The sequence below is a fragment of the Dipodomys merriami genome, unplaced genomic scaffold, assembly GCF_024711535.1.
Source record: "Dipodomys merriami isolate MVZ:Mamm:240054 unplaced genomic scaffold, mDipMer1.0.p SCAF_667, whole genome shotgun sequence".
Lineage (NCBI taxonomy): Eukaryota > Metazoa > Chordata > Mammalia > Rodentia > Heteromyidae > Dipodomys > Dipodomys merriami.
The window spans coordinates 171,626-198,824 of NW_027206254.1; the positions used below are offsets into that span (position 1 = coordinate 171,626).

The 27,199-nt window shown below is 42.1% G+C and overlaps 1 protein-coding gene across 1 annotated transcript; it reads right to left on the bottom strand.

The window, feature by feature from the left end:
* Positions 1-550: 550 nt before the first annotated feature.
* Serp2 (stress associated endoplasmic reticulum protein family member 2) lies at positions 551-25,697 on the bottom strand. The gene is made up of 4 exons (XM_070005137.1): positions 25,597-25,697; positions 25,229-25,346; positions 20,476-20,548; positions 551-691 (listed from the first exon to the last, which is right to left on the bottom strand). Exons 2-4 carry the CDS (start codon positions 25,310-25,312, stop codon positions 651-653), a joined length of 198 nt encoding a protein of 65 aa, XP_069861238.1. The 5' UTR covers positions 25,313-25,346; positions 25,597-25,697; the 3' UTR covers positions 551-650.
* Between the last annotated feature and the right edge of the window lie 1,502 nt (positions 25,698-27,199).

The window sequence follows — 27,199 nt, forward strand, 5'->3', positions numbered from 1 at the left end:
GGTGAGAAGTGTTTCACAACTTTCCTGCCTGGGCTGGCAAAAATAAAAAGCACCACCAAGTATGGTGCTAATGATAATAATAGCTCTAATAACCTTGGGTTATTATTATAATAATTTATAATAATAACCCAAGGTTATTAGAGCTACCCAGGGCTTCATTCAGGAAGTTCTTGAGGGCCTGGCCAAGGACCTAGTAAATCTAGCTCTGTTTCACCATCTACAGATTCCCAAACCTTCTTTCCCATGTTACCACCTACTTCCTACTTCCCCAACCTGTTTGTGCTTTCCTGCTATTTTTTTTTTTCATTTTTCTCCTTGTTACTCACACATGGTATAAGGTTGAACACAGACATTTATTTGTAAAATCACTCCTAGGGCTCCATGCACACATCAATGAAACCCAGGGGGAACCAGACAGATGGCATTGTTCTGGCTACAAATCCAGTCAACAGAAATACAGAAATGTCCTTTCCGCTGGAGGACACGGATGCACCGACATGTCCGGTGAGGAGGCAATTTGGTCTGACTTCTGTGAGGAAGTGGTAGGAGCCTCCTTTCCATTGGTTTGCATCCCACAAATATCCACTGCAGGCCTCCGCGGTCCTCCACCCGCCAGCGGGAGGGTGGCAATGTCAGATGCCCGGACCTTCTCACATGCCCATCCTTATGCTCTGAATGATCTGAAAGATAGCTGAAAGGGGAAACCAAAACAGACAGCTCAGACACCAGACAGCATGCTGTCAGAGACTCAACCCACCCCTGCCCTCAGCTTCTGCTGACCCTGGTCTCTTCACAGTCTGCTCACAGCTGATTAGGTATTTCCTAACAAGGAGTTAAGTTAACAAGGGGTCAGTGAACTTCTTTCAAAGGCAGCCTGGCTCTGTCTGCTGATGGATGCCTTAGGGATTTAGGGCTAAGGCCTGCTAATTCCACCAGGAGTTAAGGCCAGAAATCCCTCAGGGTAGAGAGGATGGCGGAGGCTCCCTCCCCAGACATGTTCTGTGGCTGCTGGGTAACAGGGGCATGTGGGCTTTTGTGCAGAAACTGCACTCATTAAGCAGGTCAGTGGATCTACATGTTCAAAATGGCCATGACCTGTAAAATAAGCGGCTCTATGCAGAAAGGAAGGCCAGGTGCTCGCAGCAGCGCGGGAAGCTGGGCCTCTGGCTATCTGAGGAACGCAGCATGCAGAACACAAAGACACAATCTGTGTCTTTTGGCTGCCTAAGAATCTCTGAAATAGACTATCTCTTATTCCAGAGCAATAGTGATTTATTCAGGGCTCAGTCTCTATGAGTTGGGCTGGAATAAGGGATAGCCTGAAGACCACAGAGGACTTCTGCATTCCTGACTCACTTGGAAGGAGCTGCTTAAATATGCTTCTACCCTAGTTCTAGCCATTAGACTTCAAATGTATCCCAGGAGAGAAAACTACCAATTCCTTTTTACACCTTCCCATGTAATCTGGTTGTCAATGTGGACAATGATGATAAGAGTGGCTACAATATAAATGAATAATTTTTATGATGCTTTATTTTTATTTTTTGAAAGGAGCCTTGGTATTATGTAATCATGTTTAAAAACAGAGTAAACCCCTGAGCTGTCAGAGATCTGACCCTAGAAGATATCTAGGAACACAGCTTCCTAAGGTGACCGCAGCAAAGCTAAGCTCTTCAGAACCCTCAGAAAACAAGTCCTTTGCCATTTCATCATCTAACATTAGTGGCCACCTATAGGTTATATACCTATTATCTAAAATGCTTGAGACCAGAAGTATGTAAGATTTACAATTTTATTTTGGATTTTGGGATTTCTTACACATGTAAGAAATTATCTTGGAGATGGAAAACAAGTCAATACAAAATTTATGATTGATTACCTATGGTTCATGCCTATAATCCTAGATACTCAGGAGGCTGAGATCTGGAGGATTATAGTGTGAGGTCAACCTGGTCAGAAAAATTCACTGGACTCCATCTCCAAAAATTACCAACAAAAAGCCAGGCTGGAGGTGTGGCTCAACTGGCTAAAATAGCAACGAGGCTGAGCAAGCATGAGCCCTAGTACGACCAACTTTTAAAATATCTATTTATGTTTTATATACACCACATACATATAGGCTTACAGTACATGTATAAATATTTTAAATCATCTTTACATAAATCAAAACTTCATGGTATTGAATTTTCTACACATTGCATTATGTCATCACTTAAACTGCTTTAGATTTCAGAGCATTTCAGATTTTAGATTTCTGAATTAGGGGTGTTCAACATGTGCCAGGAGCTGTGCATTGAGAATACAAAAGGAAATAACCCAGAGGGCCCTGGGAATCATTCTTGGATAGTTCATAGCCACTTCCTTTCCCAAATGAAAGATATTAACCATAATCATTTGGTATTAGGTCTTTTCATAAGTATTTGGTCCCTATATCATAATGAGAAAGAATACTTAATAATGCTCACTGTGATAGTTATAGAAGACAGACAGTGTGAAATAATGAAACAGCTTCGGGTTGCTCTGTTTCTGGACCTCCATTTCCTTTTCTTGTTTCTCTCTCTCTCTTTCTCTCTCTCTCTCTCTTTCTTTCTCTCTCTTTCTTTCTTTCTTTCTTTCTTTCTTTCTTTCTTTCTTTCTTTCTTTCTTTCTTTCTTTCTTTCTTTCTTTCTTTCTTTCTTTCTTTCTTTCTTTCTTTCTTTCTTCCTGTCACCTTATTCTTATTTCTGCTCACATCTCTATTACTATGCCCATTTGCATCAGGCTGTCTTCTGTTATTTTGTTGCTATATGGATGGGGAACTTTTTTTCTACCAAGAGCTATTAGGATATTCATAAACAGCATTAAAAAATGACTAATACAGGTAGATGTATACACTTGTCCCATGGGCAGCCAATGAGAAGCATGAATATCTGTTCTAGCATGTACCAAATGATTTTGTGGCCCATATCAGGGCTGGACATTCCCCACCCTTGTGAGACTAAGCTTAAACAACAACAATAACAAAGTAGAATTAAAATTGAAATCTACCAACTCTACTCAACTTGGAAAGAACTCTCAGTAGATTAAGTGAAGGAGTTAGTTTAACAATTTAGGACATTTGGCTAATCTTGAGTTCTTGAGAGAGTCTTGACAGAGAAGACAGTATCCTACTAAAACATAAACTTCTAGAAATACTTGATGCTTCTTTCCTCACTAACAAGATAAAAAGAATTAAAGATTACATAAATATTTTGTATTCTGGCTCAACAGGAATACTAGGAGGCAACTGGACATGCAACAACATTTGGAAAAAAAAGTATGTCATGCTTTAGGCTCTGTTCTTGGGACTGGGGAATTGTCTTAATCTTGACAAAACAAGGTGAATTTATACAGAGTGGAAATGAGGGTGAGATGGAGCGGGATTGTATCACAACCACTGAATGGCTGTGTGACTACACACTTCACTTATTGTCTTGAAGGCTTTTCCTTCTTCTGCGACATGATCATCATATTTGCAACAATCATAGGGATTAAAGATATATGTGACATGGCATAAAAAGGCTCCTCACACCATCAAGATGTCATGCCCCTCACCACTACAGATTCAGTATCCTTATCCAAAGTGCTTGGCCATGGAAGAATATCAGATTTCAAAAATTCATGAATATTTGCATATAATAAAAAGATCTTGGGAATGGAACCCATATCAAAACACAAAATTCATTTGTTTCATATACACCTTACACACACAAGCCTGAAGGTAATTTTTATACATCATTTTTACTGCACCTGCATTGTGACTATGACCTTCTTATCATACAAGCGCAACTGTTCAATTTTCCACTTGTAGTACTATATTGGCACTCAAAAAGTTTGGGATTTTGTAGCATTTCTTTCTTCTTTTTTCTTTCTCTCTTTTTTCTTTGTCAGTTGTGAGATCTCAACACAGGACCTAGGTGCAGTCCTTGAGCTTTTGTGACTTTGAGTCACAGCACCACTTCTAGCTTTCTGGTGGTTAATTAGAGATAAGTGTCTCATGGACTTTCCTGCCAAGGCTGGCTTCAAACCACAGTCCTTGGGTCTCAGCCTGCTGAATAGCTAGGATTACAGGCGTGAGCCACTGGCACCTGGCTTTGTTTGTTTGTTTGTTTTAGTACCAGGGCTTTAAACGCTGGGTCTTGTGCTCTGGGCAAGTGCACTACAACTTAGGCCAATATCTCTATCCATTTTTGCTTTGTTTTTCAGGTAAGATCTTGAGCTTTTTGCCCAGACCTGCCTTGAATTGTGCTCCTCCTACTTACCTCCTCTGAGTAGCAAAAATGACAAGTATGAGCCACCATACATGCTCCTGTTTTAGAGCATTTTAGATTTCAGATTAGAAGTAGCCAACCTACATTATGATTAATACAATGATTACTGCTTATCTATGTTTGATCATGAAAAATCAGTACTTACATATTATCTGCCACCCTAAAACGTATGTACTTTGAGAAATTATTGCATTTGGGCCCTGCATTTTCTGTTTATAAAATGGGACATTTAAGTAACTTGAAGAATCCGAAGAACTAAATACAACAATATATATAAAAGATCTGTCCCTGACAAGTGCTCAAGAATGTTACTTTTCTCCCTTAATCATGTCTTTAGACAAAAAAAAAATCATTAGGATATTGGTCAATTAATTTAGTGAATTCATGACTTAGCTGTCCTAGGTAGTGGTTTATCACTCAATTCTCTTTACAGAACTACTACAGATCTCTCTAAATCATCTTAGACAAGCCAGGTGCTAGTGGCTCATGTCTATAGTCCTAGCTACTAGCAAGGCTAAGATCTGAGGAGCATGGTTTGAAGCCAGCCGGGGAAGACAAATCTGATAGACTTATCTCTACCTCACCAGCAAAAAGCCAGAAGTGGAACAGTGGTTCAAGTGGCAGAGTGCCAGTCTTGAGTGAAACAGCCAAGGGGAATGTGAGGCTCTGAGTTCTCTCGCCCCAGTAAAAGCACCAAAACAAAATAAAAAACCAGACAAAATTTGCATGCCTCCAAGTAGTAAGACCTTCCTTAAAACAACTTGTCTATTTCTTGGAGTTTGCTTTAAAAATAAAAGGACATTTCTGATCTTAATTGAATCTGTGAATTAACTTGCAAAAAATCCAGTAGTTTTGTTTTAATAGGTATGGAGATAGCCCTTTAAAACAAACCCTCTTAGAGAAATTACTTCGATTAGAGTCTATTTTAAGCTCACATCTCAGAAACCGGAGATACTGATGTGTTTATTATTCCTTTTCCAGTTGTATCCATGTCTTTTAAGAAGTCTTCCACATTTTATACCAATTATGTTAATTGTAATTCTGTGTGCTTGCCAATACTGACCTGCAGAGTAACCCTGGCCTTCTAAATGCTGACTGGAAGGCAGGGAACAGGAAGGGAGCCAACTGGAGTTCAAAGAGAAAGGAAGCAGGGAGTCTACACCCTGACAAGTTAATAACCTAACAGTGGGTGAACAAAGCTGAGAAAACAGCCAAGCAGGCTGCAGGAGAGGGGCAGAGAAACAAGCAAGGCAGGGGAGAGAAAAGATGCCAAGAAAGGGAGGGACGGCACGCATTCCAGACCAGAGACCAAGTCTTGTGCAGGTCACTCACAGAGGCTGAGAAAAGTCTCTGTAAAATCTAGGTGTTGGTGGCTCATACCTGTAATCCTATCTGAGATCTGAGGATCATGATTCAAAACTAGCCTGGGCAAGAAAGTCCATGAGACTCTTATCTCTAATTAACCACCTGTCTGGTGGTTAGAGCTATGCCTCAAAATGGTAGAGTGATAGCCTTGAGCACAAAAGCTCAGGGACAGTGGCTAGCCCCTGAGTTCAAGCCCCACCACTAAGAAAAAAAAAGTCTCTGTGAAAAGTAGGAAGTACAAGAATGAACACGCTTCAAGTTTCGTACCCACCTATCTGCATTTAGGATCCTGGCCCTTGGGGACCCTAGATGATCATAGCTGTGGGTTCCTCAGCTTCTCTCATCTAACTGTGTGTGTGTGTGTGTGTGTGTGTGTGTGTGTGTGTGTGAAAATACCATACAGAGGGGTTACAATTATATGAGCAAGGTAATGAGTACATTTCTTATCAAGCATTGTTGCCTCCTCCTTTGTTTCCCCTTCCCACTCCTCCTCATCTCCCTTCCCCTCCTCCCCCCATTCTTACCCCTCCTTCTCCCCCAAGCACCAAAGTTGTAAAGTCTGTTTTTCAACATAATGCCTTGTACAACTCATTGTTGCAATAGGTCTGCCTGTATCCCTATTTAAGCAATTTGTTTTTTCCCTTCCCCTCCACAAGTTATACCAACATCAAATACAGTAAAAACAGGGGTTATACCGTGGGGGAGTCTCATCTAACTCTTAAGTCCCTAGGCTAGAGCATGCTCAACTCAGACAAACAAGAACAGTGTGCCTGATTCCACATCTTCCTGGTCCCCAGCCCACATGGTCCACTTCCTTTCCTTCTATTCCTGCCTCAATTGTCATTATCCTAGCTTCTCCCCTCACTTCGTAAGAAGCATCTTTTGCTGAAGTCATAAAAGACCTTGTGTCACTGCATGTAACAAGTGTTCCTTGGCCTTCTTCTTCTTCTTCTTTTTTTTTTTTTTGGGTCCGGTCATGGGGCCTGAACTCTGGGCCTGGGCGCTGTCCCTCAGCTCTTCAGCTCAAGGCTAGCGCTCTATCACTTGAGCCACAGTGCCACTTCTGGCTTTTTTCTTTTTGCTTATGTGGTGCTGAGGAATCAAACCCAGGGCCTCATGCATGCAAGGCAAGCGCTCTACCACTGAGCCACCTTCCCAGCCCTTCCTTGGCCTTCTTTTGCCTCACTACCCTCTTTCCACCACTGGACACTAACATTGCCTCTGGGATGCCCCAGCCTCCTAGTTTCTAGTGTTCTTTTCTTTAGGTCTTTCTTCTAAGCTTCTTTTATGGGATCATCTTCCTCTTCCTAAACCATTAGACTTGGGCACTAATATCAAACCATGAGCATCACTGGCTTTCTTCTCTTCATTACATTTTCTCCTAAGGCAACTCATCCTGACCCACAGTGTCAGTGGCATCTAGCTGTTGACGACTCACAAATGTGTACCCCAGCCCTTACTTCTCCTCTAAGCTCCAGATGCCCATCTTGTACCACCTAACTGTTATCTTCATTTGAGTGGCTCTAAAATACTTCAAACTCATTAGGACCGTCTCGTGGTCTCTACCCACTGCCAAAACTGGTGGTGTTATCTTCCATTCTACATGTGAACTCAAAATACTAGGGTCATCCCTCACACCTCCAATTAATGGCAGGATGCATGGATTTCTCCTAAAAATATTAGATGTATGTGCCCTTCTTTTGATTTCCTCCCACCCACCACCCAAGTCCAGGCCACATCATCTTTTTCTACACACTGCTATGATCTCCAGCTGATCCACTCCTGTTGTTCAATCCTTTCTCTACACTATTACAGAATTATTGTTTATTTTTAAGAAGCAAAGAACATAGTGTCACTCCTATGTACTCCTGAAGCTTAGTACTGCCCAATTCTTTTTTTGGGGGGGGGGTTCCGGTCGTAGGGCCTAGAACTCTGAGCCTGGGCGCTGTCCCTCAGCTCTTCAGCTCAAGGCAAGCGCTCTACCACTGAGCCACCTTCCCAGCCCTAGTACTGCCCAATTCTTCATGGTCTACAGATTCTGGCTCCTATCTACCCATCCAGATTCACCTGCTGCTCTCATCCCCCGTGTGGTACCCCCTCATAGCTTCCAAAAGCTCCCTGGTCTTTCACAGAGCTTAAAACAGTCCATTATTTCTGTCCTGAAATACTTCTCTTCCCTGTCCCATAACCTTGTTTCCTTCATAACATGTATATATATATATATATATATTTTTTTTTTTTTTTTTTCAGAGAAAGCTTCTTTGACCCATTGGAACAGAGGTTCTCAAACTTGAGTGTGTATCAAAATCTCCTGGAGATGTTTTAAAACATCTGGGCTATACCCCCCAAATATCTAATTCAGTGGGTCTGGGGTAGGGACATATTGAGACTATTTCTAACAAGCTTATGGGGGTGTTGAGGCTGCTGGTCTAAGGACACACTTTGAGAACCACTTGCCCAAGAGTTGATCAGCCCTTATATGCTTTCATAGACTCATTTGGCTCTTCTTTAAAGAATTTTACATAGTTTAGGATAATTACTAGATTAAATCATCTTTCTTTCTGAATTCCAGGTTAAGTAGATACCATGTACAATGTAGATCCACTGCAAAGAGTACAAAGATAAATACATTTATAAAACCTCCACTGAAATCCTAGCTATTTAGGAAGCTGAGATGGGAGGATCACAGCTTGAAGCCAGTCAGGAAAATCTGTGAGATTCTTATCTTGAATTAGCCATCAAAAAGCCAAAAGTGGAGCTGTAGCTCAAGTGGTAGAGTTCCAGCAAGTGAAAAAGTTAATGGACAGCACCTAGGCCCTAAGTTCAAGTCCCAGTAATGGCATACGTGCCACACACACACACACACACACACACACACACACACACACACACACACACACACACACACACACGGAAGAAAGAAAAGAAGGAAGGAAAGAAAGGAACAAAGAATCCCTAAAACCTTACATTACTACTTTGCAAACCAAAAAAGATCAAATAGCTACCTTTGGATCCCAAAGTCCCAAGATCTGAGTCCTTGGAGAAGCCAAGACACCACATACCATAAAATACCAATGGCTTTGGATCATGTCATGCTGACCCTGAGGACTAACTCTTCCTGGCTACAAAAGAGTTCCAGAGAGACACCGGGAAGACTCGAGTGGTTCCCATAGGAAACTGTCAGAAAGGGAGACTTGTCAGATTCATAACCAATTTTTATTGAAAACAAATACTTGATGAAGAGAAATCAAGGCAGTTGCTGAGAAGAGAGATTAAGACGGACCAATGGAATATCCTTTAGGATAATAAGATAACTCTAGAAATCAAACTGTATTTTTCATTGGGAAAAATAAAAGATGAAAGTCTTGGTTTCAAAAAAAAAGTATAGGCCCTGCAAGATAAGCAGATATATTAGGAGACAAGACAGTGGAAAGGCAGCTCCTTTCTGCTGAGAAAGAAAACAGAAAGCAAGATAACATTCTCTGGTAGCTTCTCCAAAGATGGAGAAGAAGGAATAAAGAGAGATTCAAGAAATAGAAAAGGGCAAGAAGGCAATGCTAAAAAGCAGATATTATTAGAAAAGAATGTGATGCCTTCTAGCTACATTAAAAAAAGCAGAAAAATGTTCCCCAGAAAAGAGACCCTATGCAATCTCAGATACTCCTCCAGGACACTGGGTAGAGCGGCACTTAACAACAGAGGCCAACGGTCACCTTGAGAAAACTGATAGCTGGTGAGATGTCTCTTTCAGGCTGTCCGACTCAGATCCTGAGGAAGGAACTCCAGAGCAGAAGAATGGTTTCTATCCTTCTTCTAAGGCCATCCACTTCCTCATATACCTTATTTGCTGGTTTTCAGGGTGACTTCCTCTGGAGTCACAGTTTCCAGAAAGTTCTGTCAGTCTTCTGCTCAGCCTGCAAACATGGCAGATTGAAGTCTGTCCTAGAGCAAGTGTCCAGGAAAGAGAGAGAGGATCAGGGGCACTAGTGGCCCAATCAGGGAGCAGCTTGTGGCCAGGATAATGTTCCCTCCATCTGGGAACAGGCCTTGGTTTAACTAGACAACAGGAATTTCTGGAAAACACATTTTACTAGCAGAGGAAAATAGGGGATGTTTTAACAAGGGTTTTAACATAGTCGTATGCTAAAGGGTTGAAATTAGTGGAAAATTTTTACTCCATAGTATTCTTATGGAAATAGTAAGAGAAGGAATGTGAACTAATAAAAAGCAGATGAGTGTTAGAGTCTCAAAGAACTAGGTTTGGTTACTAGTTCTCTCACATTTTAGCTATAGGATATTGGCTGATTTCCTCCATACACCTCAGTTTGATTATCTAGAAAAAGAGCCTAATAAATAGCTTCTTCTGGAGATTGAGTGACTAGAAGAGAAAAATGTACATGTAAGATCTGGTGTTACAATATATTAGTCCTCAAGAAATGGTAGCCAAGGCTAGGTGCCAGCGGCTTACACTTAAAATCCTACCTACTTAGGAGGCAACGATCTGAGGATTGCAGCTCAGAGCCAGCCTAGGAAGGAAAGTCATGAGAGTCTCATCTTCAACTACACACCGAAAAGTCAGAAGTAGAGTTGTGGCTCAAGTAGTAGAGCATTAGCCAAAGGAAAATGTGAGGCAATGAGTTCAAGCCCAGATACTGGCACAAAGAAACACAAAAATAAGAAATGGTAGTGAAAACAGTATGCATCAATGGGCTAGTTTATAGTTCTTTCTGACAGCAGACAAGGTGTGGTTGTCCCTGCAGAGATGGCATCCCTACATCCCTGGTCCTTTGGCTTATAACTCCACTCTAGCTGTCCAGGTGCAGCTAGTCTGGGCCACGCAGACTAACATTGCCAATCTATGCTCTCCTCTCAAGTTATCTTGCTATCACAAAGCAAAACCATCAAAATATGTCAACTTCTTTTCCCTTCCCTGAAATCAGTCAGAATTTTTGTTAGAACCTTGTCAGGGGGTTAGAGAATAAGAAGGTGGTGTGAGAAAGGACCAGACATACCCTTACAATAACAGTAAATATTTATAAAACTGATCAAGCCAGGTATTGGTGGCGCATGCCTGTAATCCTAGCTACTCAGGAGGCTAAGATCTGAGGATCTATGTTTGAAGTCAGCCCAGATGGAACAGTCTATGAGTCTAATTAACCACCAGAAAAGCTGAAGTGGAGCTGTGGCTCAAGTGGCAGAGCACTAGCCCATAAAAACACTAAGGGATAGCATTCTGGACCTGGGTTGAAACCCCAGTAACAGCACAAAAATAAAAAAATTAAAAATTAAAAAAAAACCCTGACCATGACTCAAGTAAGCTTTTTATATGTGAAATGTTAGTCCTCAGAATTAGTAGCCCAGAGGATCCTGGGAGTACTGAAAAAGTCTTACCTTCTTTTAAGAATGGCAGAACCAAGATTCAGTATGGGCATAAGTCATTTAAACCAAGCTATATAGCCAAGAAGTAGGCAGAACCACGTATAAGCCTAAAGTCTCATCCTAGAGTTGGACCTCCTAGAAACCATGCTAACTCCCTCCTGTGACATATGGATATGCTCATTTGGTAGTTTTCAACCAACATGCTCTAAGATACAGTCCTCCCTTCAATCTTGTATTCTAGAAGATTTTATAGCACTGCCAATGGCTCACAAAACAAAACGTCTTAGTTGTTGGGAGAGGTCCTATTCTGACTTTCCAATCTAAGTCTCAAAGACATACCACCACTAAACTGGTGACCACATGGGGGCCACACTGGGAGTGAGGACCAGAAGACCATAACAAGAGCAGTCCTTTGGCTTTCTGTGTGTGCCTAGAACATCCAAGACTCAGTCTTTTCACTCTTCCACTTCATCTTGAATCTGTGGGTGTGGCCCTTGTAGAAATGAAGAAGGGGATGGGTGGGTGGACCTGGACCATCTCACTCAAGAGGTTCAGGCCCTGACAAAGAGAACATGAGGGAATGATTTCTTCACATCTATTCTAAAAGGTTGTAATGAACAAGGACCTGCTTATATGTTATCTCTCTCCAATCCCAGTCGTCCCAGGCAGTGTCTCTGGGGAGTCCAAAAGAAAAGTAAAATCTGTTAACTGACAAACAAATGCATTATCCCTTCCCAGAAACATGGGTTGAGGGGATGGATAGCGCCAAATAAACCTATCAGACTCTGTGCTCCAAGGCCCTAACTCTGTAGTGACAGGTATTTGCTGGCACCCTCTTTTGTAGATGGAGAATCAGAATATCCAGCAATACAGGATATCCACAATCACAAACACACACAATCCTCCCACCCACAAACATATACAAACACACCCCTGCAAACACAGAAACCAACATGTATAAAAACACAGAAAATCACACATACACAAACATACACAGGAGCCTACACAACTCCAACTACAACAGCTGTTCTCTCATTTATTGCTCTCTAAGATTTGAACCGAGTTCTTCAGCTTTAAGAAGAAAAAAGACAAATAAAGGCCGAAAGGCCGAAAACTACTCAGGTTTTCTGGTCTCAACTTTTTTTTCTTTCTGATTATTAAAGTAACCTGATTGTTGACAAATTTATATAGCATGGAAAATTATAAAGAAAATAAGTCACTAGTTAACCTTATCTCCCTAGAGGCCTGCTCTTGCTGGGGAGGCTTAAGAATAGACACTGAGACTTTGGAGCCATTTAGATTCTCATAATCTCTAATTAGGAAATGAATATCAGGATTTGCCAGAGAGGAGATGTAAAATTGAAATTAGGAATACATGGGGGAAAAATAGCCCAGGGGAACTGGGGCAAGGTTGGCATTTCCAAAGTTCCTGCAGAGAACTGGAGGATGATGGGAATTAAATGGTGGCTCTGTTGATCCCAGATGAAGCCTTAATTGAGGCTTATGAACAAAGAAACATTGAACCAGACTGCAAGGAGCTGCTGCAAAGAAAGTGTCACAGATTGCTGCTGTACAGTGTTAATGTACAGGTCACAGCACAGGCTCTGAAGAGGTGAAGAATGCCATGAGTCCAACAGAAGCACACATATGCAGATACTGACTCTAAACAGTCAAACTGTCAGCATAATGTATTAAGGAAAGGACCTACTGTGACCAAGACCAATAGGCATTCTAATCACAGGGAACTGAAAGCACTGAAGACAGTTGGTCTGGGAATACCGTGGCCAGGGATAGCTAAGATGAAAATGTGCCCTTTTGACAATACCACTCTCATGACAGACATTACTAATCAACTGATGACTATTTTCTCATTGAGCCTAGGTGTGACTCAAGAATCCTTCTCAATAAGGTTCTTAAAAAAGAAAGAAAAAAAGAAAGAAAGGAAGGAAGGAAGGAAAAGAAAGAAAGAAAGAAAGAAAGAAAGAAAGAAAGAAAGAAAGAAAGAAAGAAAGAAGAAAGAAAGAAAGAAAGAAAGAAAGAAAGAAAGAAAGAAAGAAAGAAAAAGAGCTGAAGATGTAAGAAAGAGAGGGGGGAAGTAAACAATCCAGGAGTTAGAGTTCTGGCATAAACAGCCGTGACAACTATCATTAATGGTCAGAAAAGAGCATCAAGTCTGCACAAGCCTTGGGAAGCTAGCAGCTGGTATATCTGTGTGACAGTATCTTTGCAGTGAACACTCTCAGACAGACATTCCAGGTCATGCTTGTCTTTACGTCTCAAGATAAAAACAAGCACTCTTTAAGAAGCTATCAAACAGTTCTCCAAAGAGGTAGGTTTTGAAACCTGGTTCAAAGAGAGCCAGGGTGAGCTGCTTATCTGGAAAGAGGCTCCAGTGTCTGAACAAATGGAAGATAACACTCTTACAAAAAAAGAGGAGAGGAAAAAAGGGCAATCTTCTAAGGGGCCTTAAATTCCTTGGACTTCAACGTGAATCTGAAACTCAGTGGATTAAGTAGAGACAAATTCAGCCACTTCAACAGGCTCAAGCCAACCCAAATCCCAGGGTGAGTAAACATTCAATTGAGAAAAAGGTTTTAAATTTCATATACAGATATGTAATATGCACACAGATACACACATATGGTTATTAAGTTCAACAAAATTGACCAAAGCAAAATATGGGACTGAATTGTCCTAGTTGGACAATTGCCATGTCTCACAAGAAGGCACTGTCCCCAGCTCAGAAGGCTGAAATCTGGAGGATCACACTTTGAGGGAAGCTCAGAGGAAAGGTTTACTAGACCCCATTTTAACCAATTAAAAGAAGAGTGTATGCTTGTCATACACTCTGGGCAAAAAAACGAGACCTTGTATGAAAATAACCAAACCAAAAATAAAGGTGTGGTACAAGCAGTAAAGCATCTTCCTAGCAAGTGCAAAACCCTGAGATAATAACCCCTGTACTGCCACACATACAAAAAACATTGTTTCCATTGTTTTATATCATAAGGGCAACTATACTAAAAAGCTCTATACTAGGGTTGCTTCATGTACTTTCAGTCTTTAACTTAAAGTACAAACTTCTCCTCTGACTTTGGTCTGCATGCCTGTACTTCTACCTAGGGAAGCATCAGTGGTATTATCTCTGAAAACTCATCCTTGGGGTGAAGAAAGCCACAGCTTTCTGCTAGATTAGGAATATCAGTGCTGGCTCTATCAAGGAAATCCCAGCCTGGGAGGATGAAAGGCAAATGGAAATCTAAACATCCAGGGCATTGCACTGTTTTTCCCATGAGGACTCAGAGGTGGGAGTGAGGTGAATGCAGCTTATGAGCTTTGTTATAGGCCAGTATTTAGTACTTAGGTCCTTACAACTGCCTTTGGAGGATTTCTTATCTCTATTTTCCTTTTTACCCTTTTTTCTCTTTCTTCATTCTCTCCTTCCTTCCTTCCTTCCTTTCTTCCTTCCTTCCTTCCTTCCTTCCTTCCTTCCTTCCTTCCTTCCTTCCTTCCTTCCTTCCTTCCTTCCTCCCTTCCTTCCTCCCTTCCTCCCTTCTTTCCTCTTTCATTTTCTTTCTCTCCTTTCCTCACTCTTTCCCTCTTTCCTTCCTCCCTCTTTCTTTCCCTTTCTTCCTTTCTCTCTCTTTCAAGTCCCTCTCTCATTAAGGAAAAGTCTCCTCATACTGCTCAGGCTGACCTTGAACTAGGGACCCTCTTGCTTTCAAGTACTGGGACTATACAAATGTGCCATCACACCCAGCTCTTATCATTAATATTATATTCAAATACACAAGCAGGCTTCAACTTCACATGTTCTTTTATATGTACAATGCTTCTTAATTGGAGTTACCCTTCTCACTATCCCACCCAACCTATCTCTTCTCCATCTGTCCCTCTCAATTACCCAGTCCCATTTTCACATATGTCTGTTGTGCTGCACAACAATGTCCATTGAGTATTGTAACTGTATTGATAAGAAAATCAACAGACTTGGAATGCCTGTGGGGCATTCAGCCAGCCTTCAAGTTCTAGGCTTTGAACCCACATCTAGCAGATTCTAACCTATCTTCCCCCCTGGGGCTAATTATCCCATTGCTGTTAATTGTCAGTGTCCAGAGAAGTCCCTTGCCTAATAGACCTCTTGCAATCATGGATACTGGAGGTTTACATAGTTTCAGGATTTATCTTCCCTCTCGAAGGATAATCATTAGAGATTAAAGCCCAGTATTCTACCAAGAACAGGCTTGGCCGGATGAGATCCTAGAATAGCCAAGGGAACCCTCAAGGGGTCTGATGCTCTCTCTGGTGTCTCTCTGGTGGTCCCTGGGCACATGTTTGTGCCAGGGTCTCAGAGTCCCTTCCTGCACTCCATTAAAAGGCATGTACAGAGAATAAAGAAGGCCCCAAGAAAATGGCTGAAAAGTAAGGATTGAGACAGGGCAGTGGCTGTGACGTCCATGGTAAAGGAGTCCTTAGCCTGTTTGCAGATTTCTTCACCTGCTTTTCTTCCTAAACTAGAATAGAGATGACCAATAAGAGATAATAATAATACTAATGTTTAAATGCCAACTTCTTACTAGCCCTAATCTCTCCCAGACTATGGATAGAAAACCGGATAAAATTTGCATTTCTTTTTTTTTTTTTACTGTGAAAATACTGTACAGAGGGGTTACAATTACATGGGCAAGATAATGAGTACATTTCTTATCAAGCATTGTAGCCTCCTCCTTTGTTTCCCCTTCCCATCCCTTCCCATCCTCCTCCAACCCCACCACCCAATCCTTCCCGCTCCCTCCCCCCACCAAAGTTGTAAAGTTTGTTTTCGACATAACGACTTGTACATGTCATTGTTGCAATGGGTCCACCTGTATCCCTATTTAAACGATTTGTTTTTGCCCTTCCCTTCCACAAATTATACCGACATCAAATACAGTGAAAGCAGGGGTTATACTGTGGGGAAGGGGCATACAAAGCAACAAAGAAATAATCTTATAAATGTGTTAGAAATAATCGCATGAAAGAAAAAAAATTTGAGTACGTATCTTAGGGCTCAAAATGTGCATTTCTTACTTCTTGCATGTACCCTAGGAACACTGGCAGTACTTCCTCCACCAATCATCAATGAGGAAAGTGTGTTCAAAGAGTGAGGTAATGAAAGCAATGAGACTTGCAAGATCCAGATCGATGATCAGCATCTATCTTCATTCACACAGGAAGATGTCCCCTTCTCCCTTCATGTGTGAATGAGAAGATACAAAACCAACCCCACAGGCTCAGACAAGGCAATAGGACCTGTAAGGTGTCACCATAACTTGGTGGCTGGAACTTGAGCCTCACATTGGGTTATATCAAACTCAAAGAAGAAAGCCAATGCAAAGAGACAGAAAGGAGAGACAGTCTGCGGAGACTTGGAGATCCTACAAAAGCTCCAGTGCAGTTTGTATGAGCTGAGCCAGCTAGAACAGGGTTCTGTGCCCGAATGCACCCTGCAGATGGCCAGACAGGCATGGGGGCGGGGAGGTCTTTCCTATTTTGGACCACAGAACTGGAACAAAGGCAGGATACCACAGTGATGGAGGCTTCTAGTATCCTAATGCCTGTAGGAAGGCTGGCTACCTAAAGCAGAGCATCTGATACATGGGTTAGACTTGAGGAAATCACATTCTTTCCAAGTAGAAAATGATAGGTAGGAACTTGGGGCCTGTGACCCTAAAATGGGAGAAGCTCAAAGAGAGGGGCTCAGCAAAGCAAAATGAACCCTGACCAATCCTGAGAGGTGGCGACAGGCACAGATCTAAAGGAGCTTTTATGTTTTTCATGACATGGTCTGTTTAGAGGAGGACATGTGTAAAGATAGAAGGAAGGGCACAGTACCAAGGACAAATCAAGAAGAGTGACATATTTCTGTGGGAACAGCATCCAACTTGAGCCAAGATTTGTAAGAGAAAAAATAAAGTGTTGGGCTGAGAAGGTGGCTCAGTGGTAGAGCGCTTGCCTTGCATGCATGGGGCCCTGGGTTTGATTCCTCAGCACCACATAAGCAGAAAAAAAAGCCGGAAGTGGTGCTATGGCTCAAGTGGTAGAGTGTTAGCCTTGAGCTGAAGAGCTGAGGGACAGCGCCCAGGCCGAGAGTTCAGGCCCCACAACCGGACCTCCCCCCCACCCCCAAAAGTGCTAAAGTTGGCAAAAAAAAAAAAAGGTGGAGTGGATGATTTGTAGCTATGATGAAAAGCGATAAGGCCCATTGCTCAGGAATTATGATGGTGGAGAAGATACTGTAGGTAAAGTAACTTAGCGCTTGTTTATGCTTCGTCTCTCTGTAGAAGGAAAAGGGTCTTCTAGTTACAAAGGTTTAAACACACACCATTAAAAGGGCAGTGGTGGAGTGAGGGTGTAGCTCCATTGCACAGTGCTTTCTTATCATGTACAAGGACCTGTGTTCAATCCCCAGCACCGCAGGGGAAGAACAAAACAAAACAAAAATAGCCGTGGATTGTAAGGGAGAAGGGTGGGGTACAGTAAGTTGTGAAGCCAAATTTCCAAGTCCTGTAGGCTCACATCCCAGGGGCCTGGACAAACCTATGAATAAGATAACAGAGCCAGCAGAGTCAACATACTTTATCTCTGAGAAACTATTGAAGATGTGGAAGGTTCTAGAAAACAGTTGCTTGTGAGTGTCCTAACTTACCTAACAGGAAAAGATACATAGGTTTGGCAAAATTTTAGTCATATGATTTAGAGTTACTCTAAGTCCTTGGAAAAGGAAAAGGTGCTGTTTTGAGAAATACACGATTGAGAAAAAGAAGCCAGACCTGAAGATTATTTTAGTTTTTCCCCTGGGCAGTTGGAAGAGGCTACTTACAGTTACTATGTATCTTGAGGACAACAAAGAATTAAACATTAGTCCTGCATATTTAGACACTGGACAATGGAGCAGTGATTACACAGTTCAAGGATTTCTGGACAGTGTTACAGTTCCGTGCTTACTGGGCTGTCTGCAGCTTCTGCACCTATGTCACATCCTGTCCCCTTCTGTAGCATCACCTTCCTCACCCGCTTTGTCTAGCTGTTTATTTCCAGACTCTGCTTGAACAGCACCTCCCACAGGAAGCTGTCCCTTCAGCCTTGCAACATGGAAGTCCTCTGTCCATGCTGGGTGAGTGTTAGGTGTCTCTGTGGTCACCACCCCTGTGCTCTCTCCCAGGGGTGAACCCCTGAAGTCCCTACCTCCTTGCAAGCTCCTGAAGGGGTTTAGATTCCAAAGCCCAGCACAGTGCCACATACACAATGCATTCTCAAGTGGTGATTGTTGGATGAATTTAGTTTTCAGGGTCAAAGTTAACCTGAAGGGAATTGTCTCATTGGGGTGTTCCATGAGGTTCTCTAAACCTAGACCTTTTTTCAGTGACTTGGAGGTATAATATACTTTTAGAGATTATAAAGTTGGAGCAGAAGGAGAATTAGATAAAAGGCTCAAGGTTCAAGATCTAACAGCCTACAGATTCATCATGAAGATCTAGAAATATAGATAATTTTTATGTAGATTGATTTTCTTGATTTTTCTGTGATGTGCTAAAACAACAGGTTTGTTTGCTATTTTTGTTTTGGGTTACGAATCTAAGACATATCATCAATCACAGATAAATATATAAGTACTGATGGAAATGATGACATTAATATGCTATATTCCTTGAAATTGTATACCGTGCTTTGAACTATGCATCATTAATGAAGGACAATATGCTGAATATACTGTGTATTATCATTGACCATTCTGTATAGTATAATGTAATATCAATAAAACATTTATTACAGATATTTGTCTATGTCTCCAAAGTTGATGGATACTTTGTTGAAAGACAACTGAAAACTGACAATAAAATTTTGACAGAAATGATCATGATATTAGGTCTCAAAAAAGTTAACTAGGTAACTATAGTATAGAGAATATCTGGCTCCATCCTTCTATCCATCCATCTATCATATGTGCTAAATATTGTATGAGGAGTTACTTATTTAGTGGGAAACTAACACTGCTTTCCTTAAACATTCTTGTGGAAGGAAATGGATATTAAGTGAAATGATGTCCAATGCTACCTAGATCCATGCACATATGATGGGCCAGGGAGCTCCCTAGGATATGGAAGTATTCAAGCTTGCAGGTAATGTCCATGAAGAACAGCTGGATGTTAAGTGTGACAGTTAAAAGTAACTTCAAATGCAAATGATACTAGTAGAAACTGAATAATTAAATCAAGTGTGGTGACAGTCCTATTGCCTCTGTGGTGGTCAGACCAATTTTAGACTTCCTTCCAAAGCTGCCAAAGCTGTATTTTAAGACAATCATTGAGCATATCCAGAAGAAGAATATAGAAACCACACGTTAGGAGGCAAGGCTGAATGAAGATTCACCTGAAGATGTTCAGAAGAGAATAGGAATAATCTTGTTTGTTTTTGAAACAGGGTCTTGCTTGTAGCTCAGGCTGGCCTGCACCTGATGATCCTCCTGACTCAACCTCCAGAGTGATGAGATTACAGACATGTACCACCCTGCTTGGTCGGGAATGGGCTTTTTGAAGAAGTGAGCACCTCATCTCAGAAGCATTCAAAGACTGAGAGAACATCTGTTAAGCATTGTGAAGAAAAGATTGCTATTCCGTTTCCCTCAAGGAAAGAGTAGATCTTCATTTCTTTGAGTGGATGAATGATCAAGTACTGCAGATTGCTCTTTCCTCCTAGGAGTTTCTATGTTCTTGGAAAAGCCATATCTTGAGGATGAGAGGAACTGGTCTGTTATTAGTATTGGGCTTCTCTTGTCTTTGAGGTAGGAGGGTGTCTGGGTGTGAGGCACAATCCCTAGTGGACTTCCTATCTTTGGAACTCTAAGCAACTCACAAGAATTGAACTGCTCCTAACTAACAGCATTTAATTAGGAACAACTGCATGGTACTTTTGTTCATGGTGTGTGTGCGTGTGTGTGTGTGTTTATATATGTGCAAGTACAATTCTATCAACTTGTAACTACTTCACAGTGTCAGGTGGCCCATAATTTATGATTCAAGGTCACAGGCTCAATCCTACCTACAAGGTCTATAGAATATTCTAGAAAAATGTCTCCCTTACTTTCTCAGGCAGACAGGTGTTTCATTTTCTCTTCTAAGGGCCCTTTTCAGATGATGTCTAACCAGAATGAGTTACCTGAACTCTATAGTGTATATACTCCATTTAAGTAAATTACTTGTTGTAATCATTTTATGATTTTGATAGTGTATCAGTTCTGTCTTTGTTTTCATTTTTAATAGAATATACACAAAGTCCATTAAGATTAAGGCTAAGGCAGCTGTTTACTTAAATCTAAGATCAGCATTTTTTATTAGCGAATAAAAATAGTATTTCAATGACTGTGGAGAACATGAGATATAAATTCAGTGAAATACCATACCTGAGCCACAGACAACAAAAACAAACAGGGCCAACAGCCATGGTCCTACAGGGTATTTCTCTTCTTGAGGCCTCTAGAAGGTAATAAACAAAAAGAGAAATCAGATTCATGGATTCATTATTGTAGACTGCTAGGTACTGTGTCATGTGCCAGAGATACTACCGGGAATAAAACAGACTCAATCTCAACTCTCATTGGGCATGTATAAAGTCAATTTTAAAGTTCTGGGATAAGTTAAAAAAATTAATTCACTAAGAATTTTATTAACACTGTGCAACTCAATGAACCTAGTCATCTTAAAATATTCTAGGGGCAAATAGCATATAAATACATACATTTACAGGGATTTCAGAGACAAAATTATATTGGTAATAACTGTGTCTTTCTGTTGAAGGTTTATTCTATGTTAGGTAGTCTATTAGGGAGGCTACATCTATTATCTCTAGCATGCACAACTAATGCCAACCAAGTATTACTGTTTTCATTTTGTAGTTGAGAAACTGAGATCTACAGTTTGTTAACTTGAGCAGAAGCTGGCATGTGATTTACACCCAGCCTTAACGTTTTCAACTACTGGATTCATCATTCATGGTTATACCCGTGTATTCCCAGCAGACCCAGAAAACACAGGAAATTTCTCTCCTTTATGTGACAGGGTCTTGCTATGTAGCCCAGGCTAGCTTTGAACTCGAGATCCTCCCTCCTCTGACTCTTGGGTGCAGGGACTGTGGCTCAGCCAACACAGGCATTTTCCTAAACACTTTTATATACCAAAAGTTGGAAGAGTCAGTGCAGTAGAAGCCTTCAGGAGCACAGAGGCACCCAGCAACTTAGGCCTTACTGAAGCCTGTGCTTGGAGAAGTCTCAGCACTCCCTGGTAAGCAGAAGGGCATGACCACATCTTCAAGAATGTTCCCTCCCTCCCCTAACCCCCTCACCCCCCCACCCCCTCCCCGTGCCTCCTGCTCTTCTCAAACCAAGAGCAAAGGGCATAGGAATGGTCCCCACAACACCTTTATTTTTATATTTTGGTGTCCTGGAAATGAAATCAACCAATGCAAAAAACCAGACTTTCTGAAGAGGCATTAGAAGAAGCAGTGATTTGTCATATAAAAAGGGAGAAGAGCTGGCTCTTGATTGTAATCCTACCTACTCAGGAGGCTGGAATCTGAGGATTGATTCAAAGCCAGCCCAGGGAAGGAAAGTCTATGAGACTCTCATCTCCAGTTAACCACTAGAAAGTTGGAAGTAGAGCTATGGCTCAAAATGGTAGAGCATTAGCTTTGAGCAAAAGAGCTCAGGGACAGAGCCCAGGCCCTGAGTTCAAGCCCCATTACTGAGAGAAATAAAAGAAAATTAAAAAAAAAAAAAAGAAAAGCAAGAGGTTGGGAATGTGGCTTAGTGGTAGAGTGCTTGCCTAGCATGCAAGCACTAGGTTCAATTCCTTGGTACCACATACACAACAATTAAATAAATATTTTTTTAAAAAAAGGAAAAGCAAAGAACTTACTAATTACTTCCTCATTAGCTTGAGCAAACAAGAGGCTACATTTATATAAAATAGACAAATACACAGAGTGTATTTGTTGAGCAGATATTGTAACAAATATTTCCTTGTGGTAGAACTCAGAAAAAGGACAGATACTACATTTCTATCAGGTGTAAAGCCTGGCTGGAAACAAAGCAGAAAATAAATGCATTTTATTATGTTTTTGAGTATGGATAAGCGTACAGTTACTTTAAACATAATGCTTTAGCTCAAGCAGAGCAAGTCTGGGTTTAGGTGGGGCATTTTATTAATACGTCCTAATTGGTGATGGGTTGAGTTATTCCTATAGTTCCCTTTTTAGAGTGGTGAAGACTGAAGTGTCAGTGGAGGCCTACTATGACTAAGGATCAGAGGCTCTCATTCTCCATTCTCCCTTAATTTCATACTGGACCTGCCACTGCAGGGAATACAAGTGTTGCTCTGGACCAGTCTTCAATAATTACATATGATAACGCTGTGATGCTTTGCACTCAGATAGTCAAGCTAAGATCAGGTAAATAATAGAGATTTGAAATAAAGTTACCTGAATATAGTATGATATTTACTCCTTCAACCCTCTTCTACAACCTTTCTAACAATTGGTCACATTGGTCACCATTGCTGGGTCATCAATTCTGCCACTATTGTTCCAGTAATGAAACATAAAAATTTATTTTAGCTCTATTGCCAGCAAAGCCATTGAGTGACTTCAGGAGTCTAAGTGATCATCATTGCTCTGGTAACCATGACAACTGGAGTCTTTTTTTTTCTCATTTGTAGAAAAACACAAATACCATCATGTAGAGATTGGAGTATATAACAACAATAACAAAAATCCCAAAACTAGTTGGTGACATTCTTCAGTGAATCAATGTTATTTTGGTACTTTCAGAGCTCACAAACATCAAAATACCAATATATCTCCTTCTGAGAGTTTTAGGTTATTATTTTTTAGTAGCATCTCACTGTGAGAAGTCACATAAACCAAATTGTATTGCTGGGAAAGGTTGGAAAACAGTAGCTATTCTGTAAATAATCAGGTTCCAGAATATGAGGGTATGGTTTTGCCTGGGATAAGATATAAGCAGGATAACTCCTATCATTGCAATTTAATTCCTCCTCTCACTTAGGAGGGATTACTATAAGCTCAAAATGTTTATCGCATTTCTCTGTTTCTTATTAATTTATTCTCTCAGAGAAAACAAATACCTATGTACCCCAAGCCCATGAGCTAATAATGAAATAGGGAAGCATCTGCATACAATTACAGAAGTTTATTTCTGAACAGTTAGCCTAAATTTTCTGTTGAAATCTGTATATGTGTTCTCATTTACTGAGTTTCATCCTGAATAAGTGTTTTGTTTGCCTTTTTTCAAGTTACTTCCATCAAAGGATAACCATGTTTGACTTGTAATTGGGAAAATGAGATTTAGGATTTATAGTTTCTTTTTTGAAGAATTTTATTTTTCTTTATAGATGCTGACCCATTTTCAATAAAGTTAACCAAAAGTCCCGTCCAACCAATTGAAAATAAACATGTCTCATGGCTTGGTTTAGAAACCTTTCATTACAAATTTAGTTGGGCCACTTAACGATCATCATAGGCGCCAGGCACTTTTGGAGGGCCTATCCGATGCTGTATCAGAACCTATCTAATGTACTCCTACCTCACATTAAACATAACTTAATGTAGTTCTGAGAGTTGAGTCAAGTTGAATTGCAAATGACTAGTTACATTTGCTAGATATTTAAATAGTGTTTTCCCAGTCTTCACATTTTCTCTTCTTATTTTGGAACTGATAATTTTGTGTGTATGTGTTTTGGGTCTCAAACATTTTTCTAGTGATCTTGAAAAGATAGAGGTAGCAGATGTTGAGTCTTCAGAGCCTAATGGATAAAAGAGCCCTGCAAATTAAGTGTTCTTGTATTATTGCTAATCTTCAGGAATATTAAATCCTATGTGACTTAACACCAATTAGAATTGCTTTGAAATGTGAATTTTTTTGCTAAAGGAAATGAATAGCGGAAATAGAGATCTACCTGAAAAAAAACACAAATGGTTCAGGTTTAATAACGCATCGGTCCTTAGCTGCCCTAGTCACCACTAAATAATTGAATTCCTAAAATGATAAAAAAAAAATTATTTAAGCCTGGAACTTAAAATGAAGGTTTCTCTGCCACAGTGCTGCTTGGTTTTGTGGAAATTCCCGAGTGATGATTGCATATCCAGCTTTTGGCTTAGTTAATCAAACCCACATACATTTTTTTTTTTTTTTGGCTAAAATCAATGGCCTCATCGAGTCTACAAGTGTTTCCAGACAAACCCCAAGTTTCAGCTGGACTTCTATTGAATAAGGTAATAGATCTAGGAGCCTTTGCTTGTAAGACTGGGAAACCAGCTCAACCCAACCATCCAACTTATGCCACTGTAGGTCCAAAGTCACAGACCTGGCATTTTCTGTTGAAAACAATCTGCTTGACTAATAGAAAGGTCTGTGCCCAAGGGCATACATCTGACTTAAAATTGCAGTTGAAAAGCTTTAATCTACAGTTGGGGGGGGCATAGAATATAGGGTGAAGGATAATAATGTTGCACTTAAACTGGAGCCCAGCAGTAGCAGGGGAGATCGCAGGAAAAGGGCAAAAGGAGGATGAGGGAAATGTGGGTCAGAATCTCGTTTCCCACTTTGAGCTCTTTCAAACACAGGGAGACCATGACGCAGTGACTGGAGTGGGAGAGAGAGCGCAGAGAGGCAGGCTAAGAGCTAGAGATATTAAATGGACTCATCCATCCATCCATCCATCCATCCATCCATCCATCCATCCAAAACGTGCTAGCACCTTCGTTTCCAGGCCCAGTATTCATGCAGTTGGCTTAACTGTACCCAAATGATGTGGCTTTCTGACTTTCCCAAGGACACGGGAGGCTGCTCCGTGGCCCTCAGATAGTCTAGGCAGCCACTCCCAGAGGGGCTACGATCAACCCCACCATCCTGGCCCATGAGGAGGGCAGAGCTGTCTGCCCTCCCCGCTCTCCCTCCCCCCACCCCCTCCCCAGCCCACCTGGATTCTACGCGTCCCCAGAGCCCCGGTACCCAATTGCTGGAGGCCTGGCCGGGGGGGCCCGCCGCCCGCCAGCCCGGCCCGGCCCGGCCCCGCCCCGCCCCGCCCCGCCCCGCCGGGTCCTGCCCCGCTCGGCCCCGCCGGCGCCGCCCTCGTTCTTACCAGGGTTTTGGCTACGTTGCCCCTCTGGGTGATGTTTTTGCTGTGCTTCTCGTTAGCCATCCGGATCCGCTGTTTGGCCACCATGGCTTAGGCGCTTGGAGATGCGCTCGGCTCGCACCTGCAAGGATGCCCCGATTAGTCCCCGCCACGGATGGAGCGCGTCCCCCCGGCCCCCCGCCAGGTCTCCCGCGGCCCTGAGCCCGGGCGCTGCAGGTGGCAAGGGCGGCGGAGCCCAGCGCACCCCGCTCCCCCGAGCCCCCGCCAGCCGGCTTCAGAGAGAGGCCAGCGCCCGGACGGAAGTAATCTCTCATCTCAGGAAACTCTCTCCGACTTCCTTGCCATCCTTCCGGTCCCCCCCAGCTACCTACCCAGCGCGGCCCACCCAGGCAGGCGGCTGGGGCCAGGGCCCCTGCCTTGTCGCTGTCCAATGGCCGAACGCTGCGGGGCCCAGGGTTCTGGCGGCCGCAGCGCGTTTGTGCTTGGGGGGGGGGGAGGGGAAGGGGAGTGGGGGCAAGGCCGCGGATGGGACTTCACTGTCGGGGACCACCCAGGCCACGCAGAGGCTGGGGTGCCCGCGCTTCAAGCCCCAGAGCCTCAAAAGTCAAGTACAACTTGCTCTGAGCTGGATCTTCCGCCTAAAGAATCATCCCTTCAGGTGGCTGGGAAAGGGTCCCTTGCCAGGGAGCTCCCCTTTGGGACCTTTCTAAGATGTGAAAATCGAGTAGCCTATCACCGGGACAAATGAAAGGTCGGGGGTCCCGGGGATGGAGCTGAGTCAGACTTTCTTGCCTTGTCACTGAGGGACTTTCACGAAAAGATGGCCCACCCATCCACCTGAGCTGAACATAGAGACTGGATGAAGAGGTCTTGAACCAGCAGCCCAGATAGGGTTTGATAGTCACTGCTCCAAGTTAAAACCTTGGTTCCTCACCTGTGTTAGTAACTTGGACCTACCTCTGGTCCCCCTTTCCCCAGGCATCTTAGTTGTAACCTCTCAGATGAGCTGATAATTTCTTGACTGTGGAAGACTAAAGATAAGAGTTTGAGTTTCTCCCTATACATGAGTATTAGGACTCAACAGTCTTCTCTAGACTGGAGAAGGGTAGAGATTCAACAACTCTACTCCACTGTTGAATACACTCAAGTTAGCTCTTCAGATTCTAAGGAGGAGGAGAAGGGAAGCATCCAAGTAGATTTGGAGCTTTGGAGAGGGATGATCAAGGCAAGCTTCAGGCAAGCACTTCCACCATGTGGGGAAGAAGAGCTGCGGCCACAGAGAAGCATTGGCAGGTGCAGCTCAGGGCCTCCTCTTGCAGACATCCAAGGCTGTGTTTCTGCAGGGTCTGGTGTAGGCAGAATTCCCTGAGTGAGTGGTAACTTGGGAAGTATCCTGCTCTTTTGAGGCCATTCTATAAATGAATTCCCTCCCCCACATGCATCTTTCAACAGGGGCTGTTTGGAGCTGCCTGGTATCCAGAAGGTGGAATGAATTATTTGGGACTCTTAAAATAATTAATTCATTTTTTTTCTTTCTCCTCTAGAGGCCAATTCAGCTGAAATGAGCCTTCACTGGCTCATTTTTGATCAGTACCACCAACATGGCCACCATTATTACAAGATTACACACTAAATCAGCCATATTCTACTCCTATACTTTTAAGAGCCACTAGTTTTTCTGAGAAATGGGCACGTAAAAGGTGCCTCTCCTTGACTTTCCCACCCAGACAAAGGAAAGAGAGGCAGACAGATGCTAGGTCCCAGGGACCATTCAAAGACTGGACAAAGATGATTTTCTCCTTAGGACTTCATTTAGAAGTGTTCTTAGCTGAAACAAGCTAAATTCTAACTTCAGGAAGACAGCCTTGTTGGGGAAAATTATTAATTGACCTTTGACTTTTGTTCATTTCTGGACAATTTTATTCCTTTCACTTTATAGCTTTTAATTCATTTGTTTTAATTATATGTAGACTG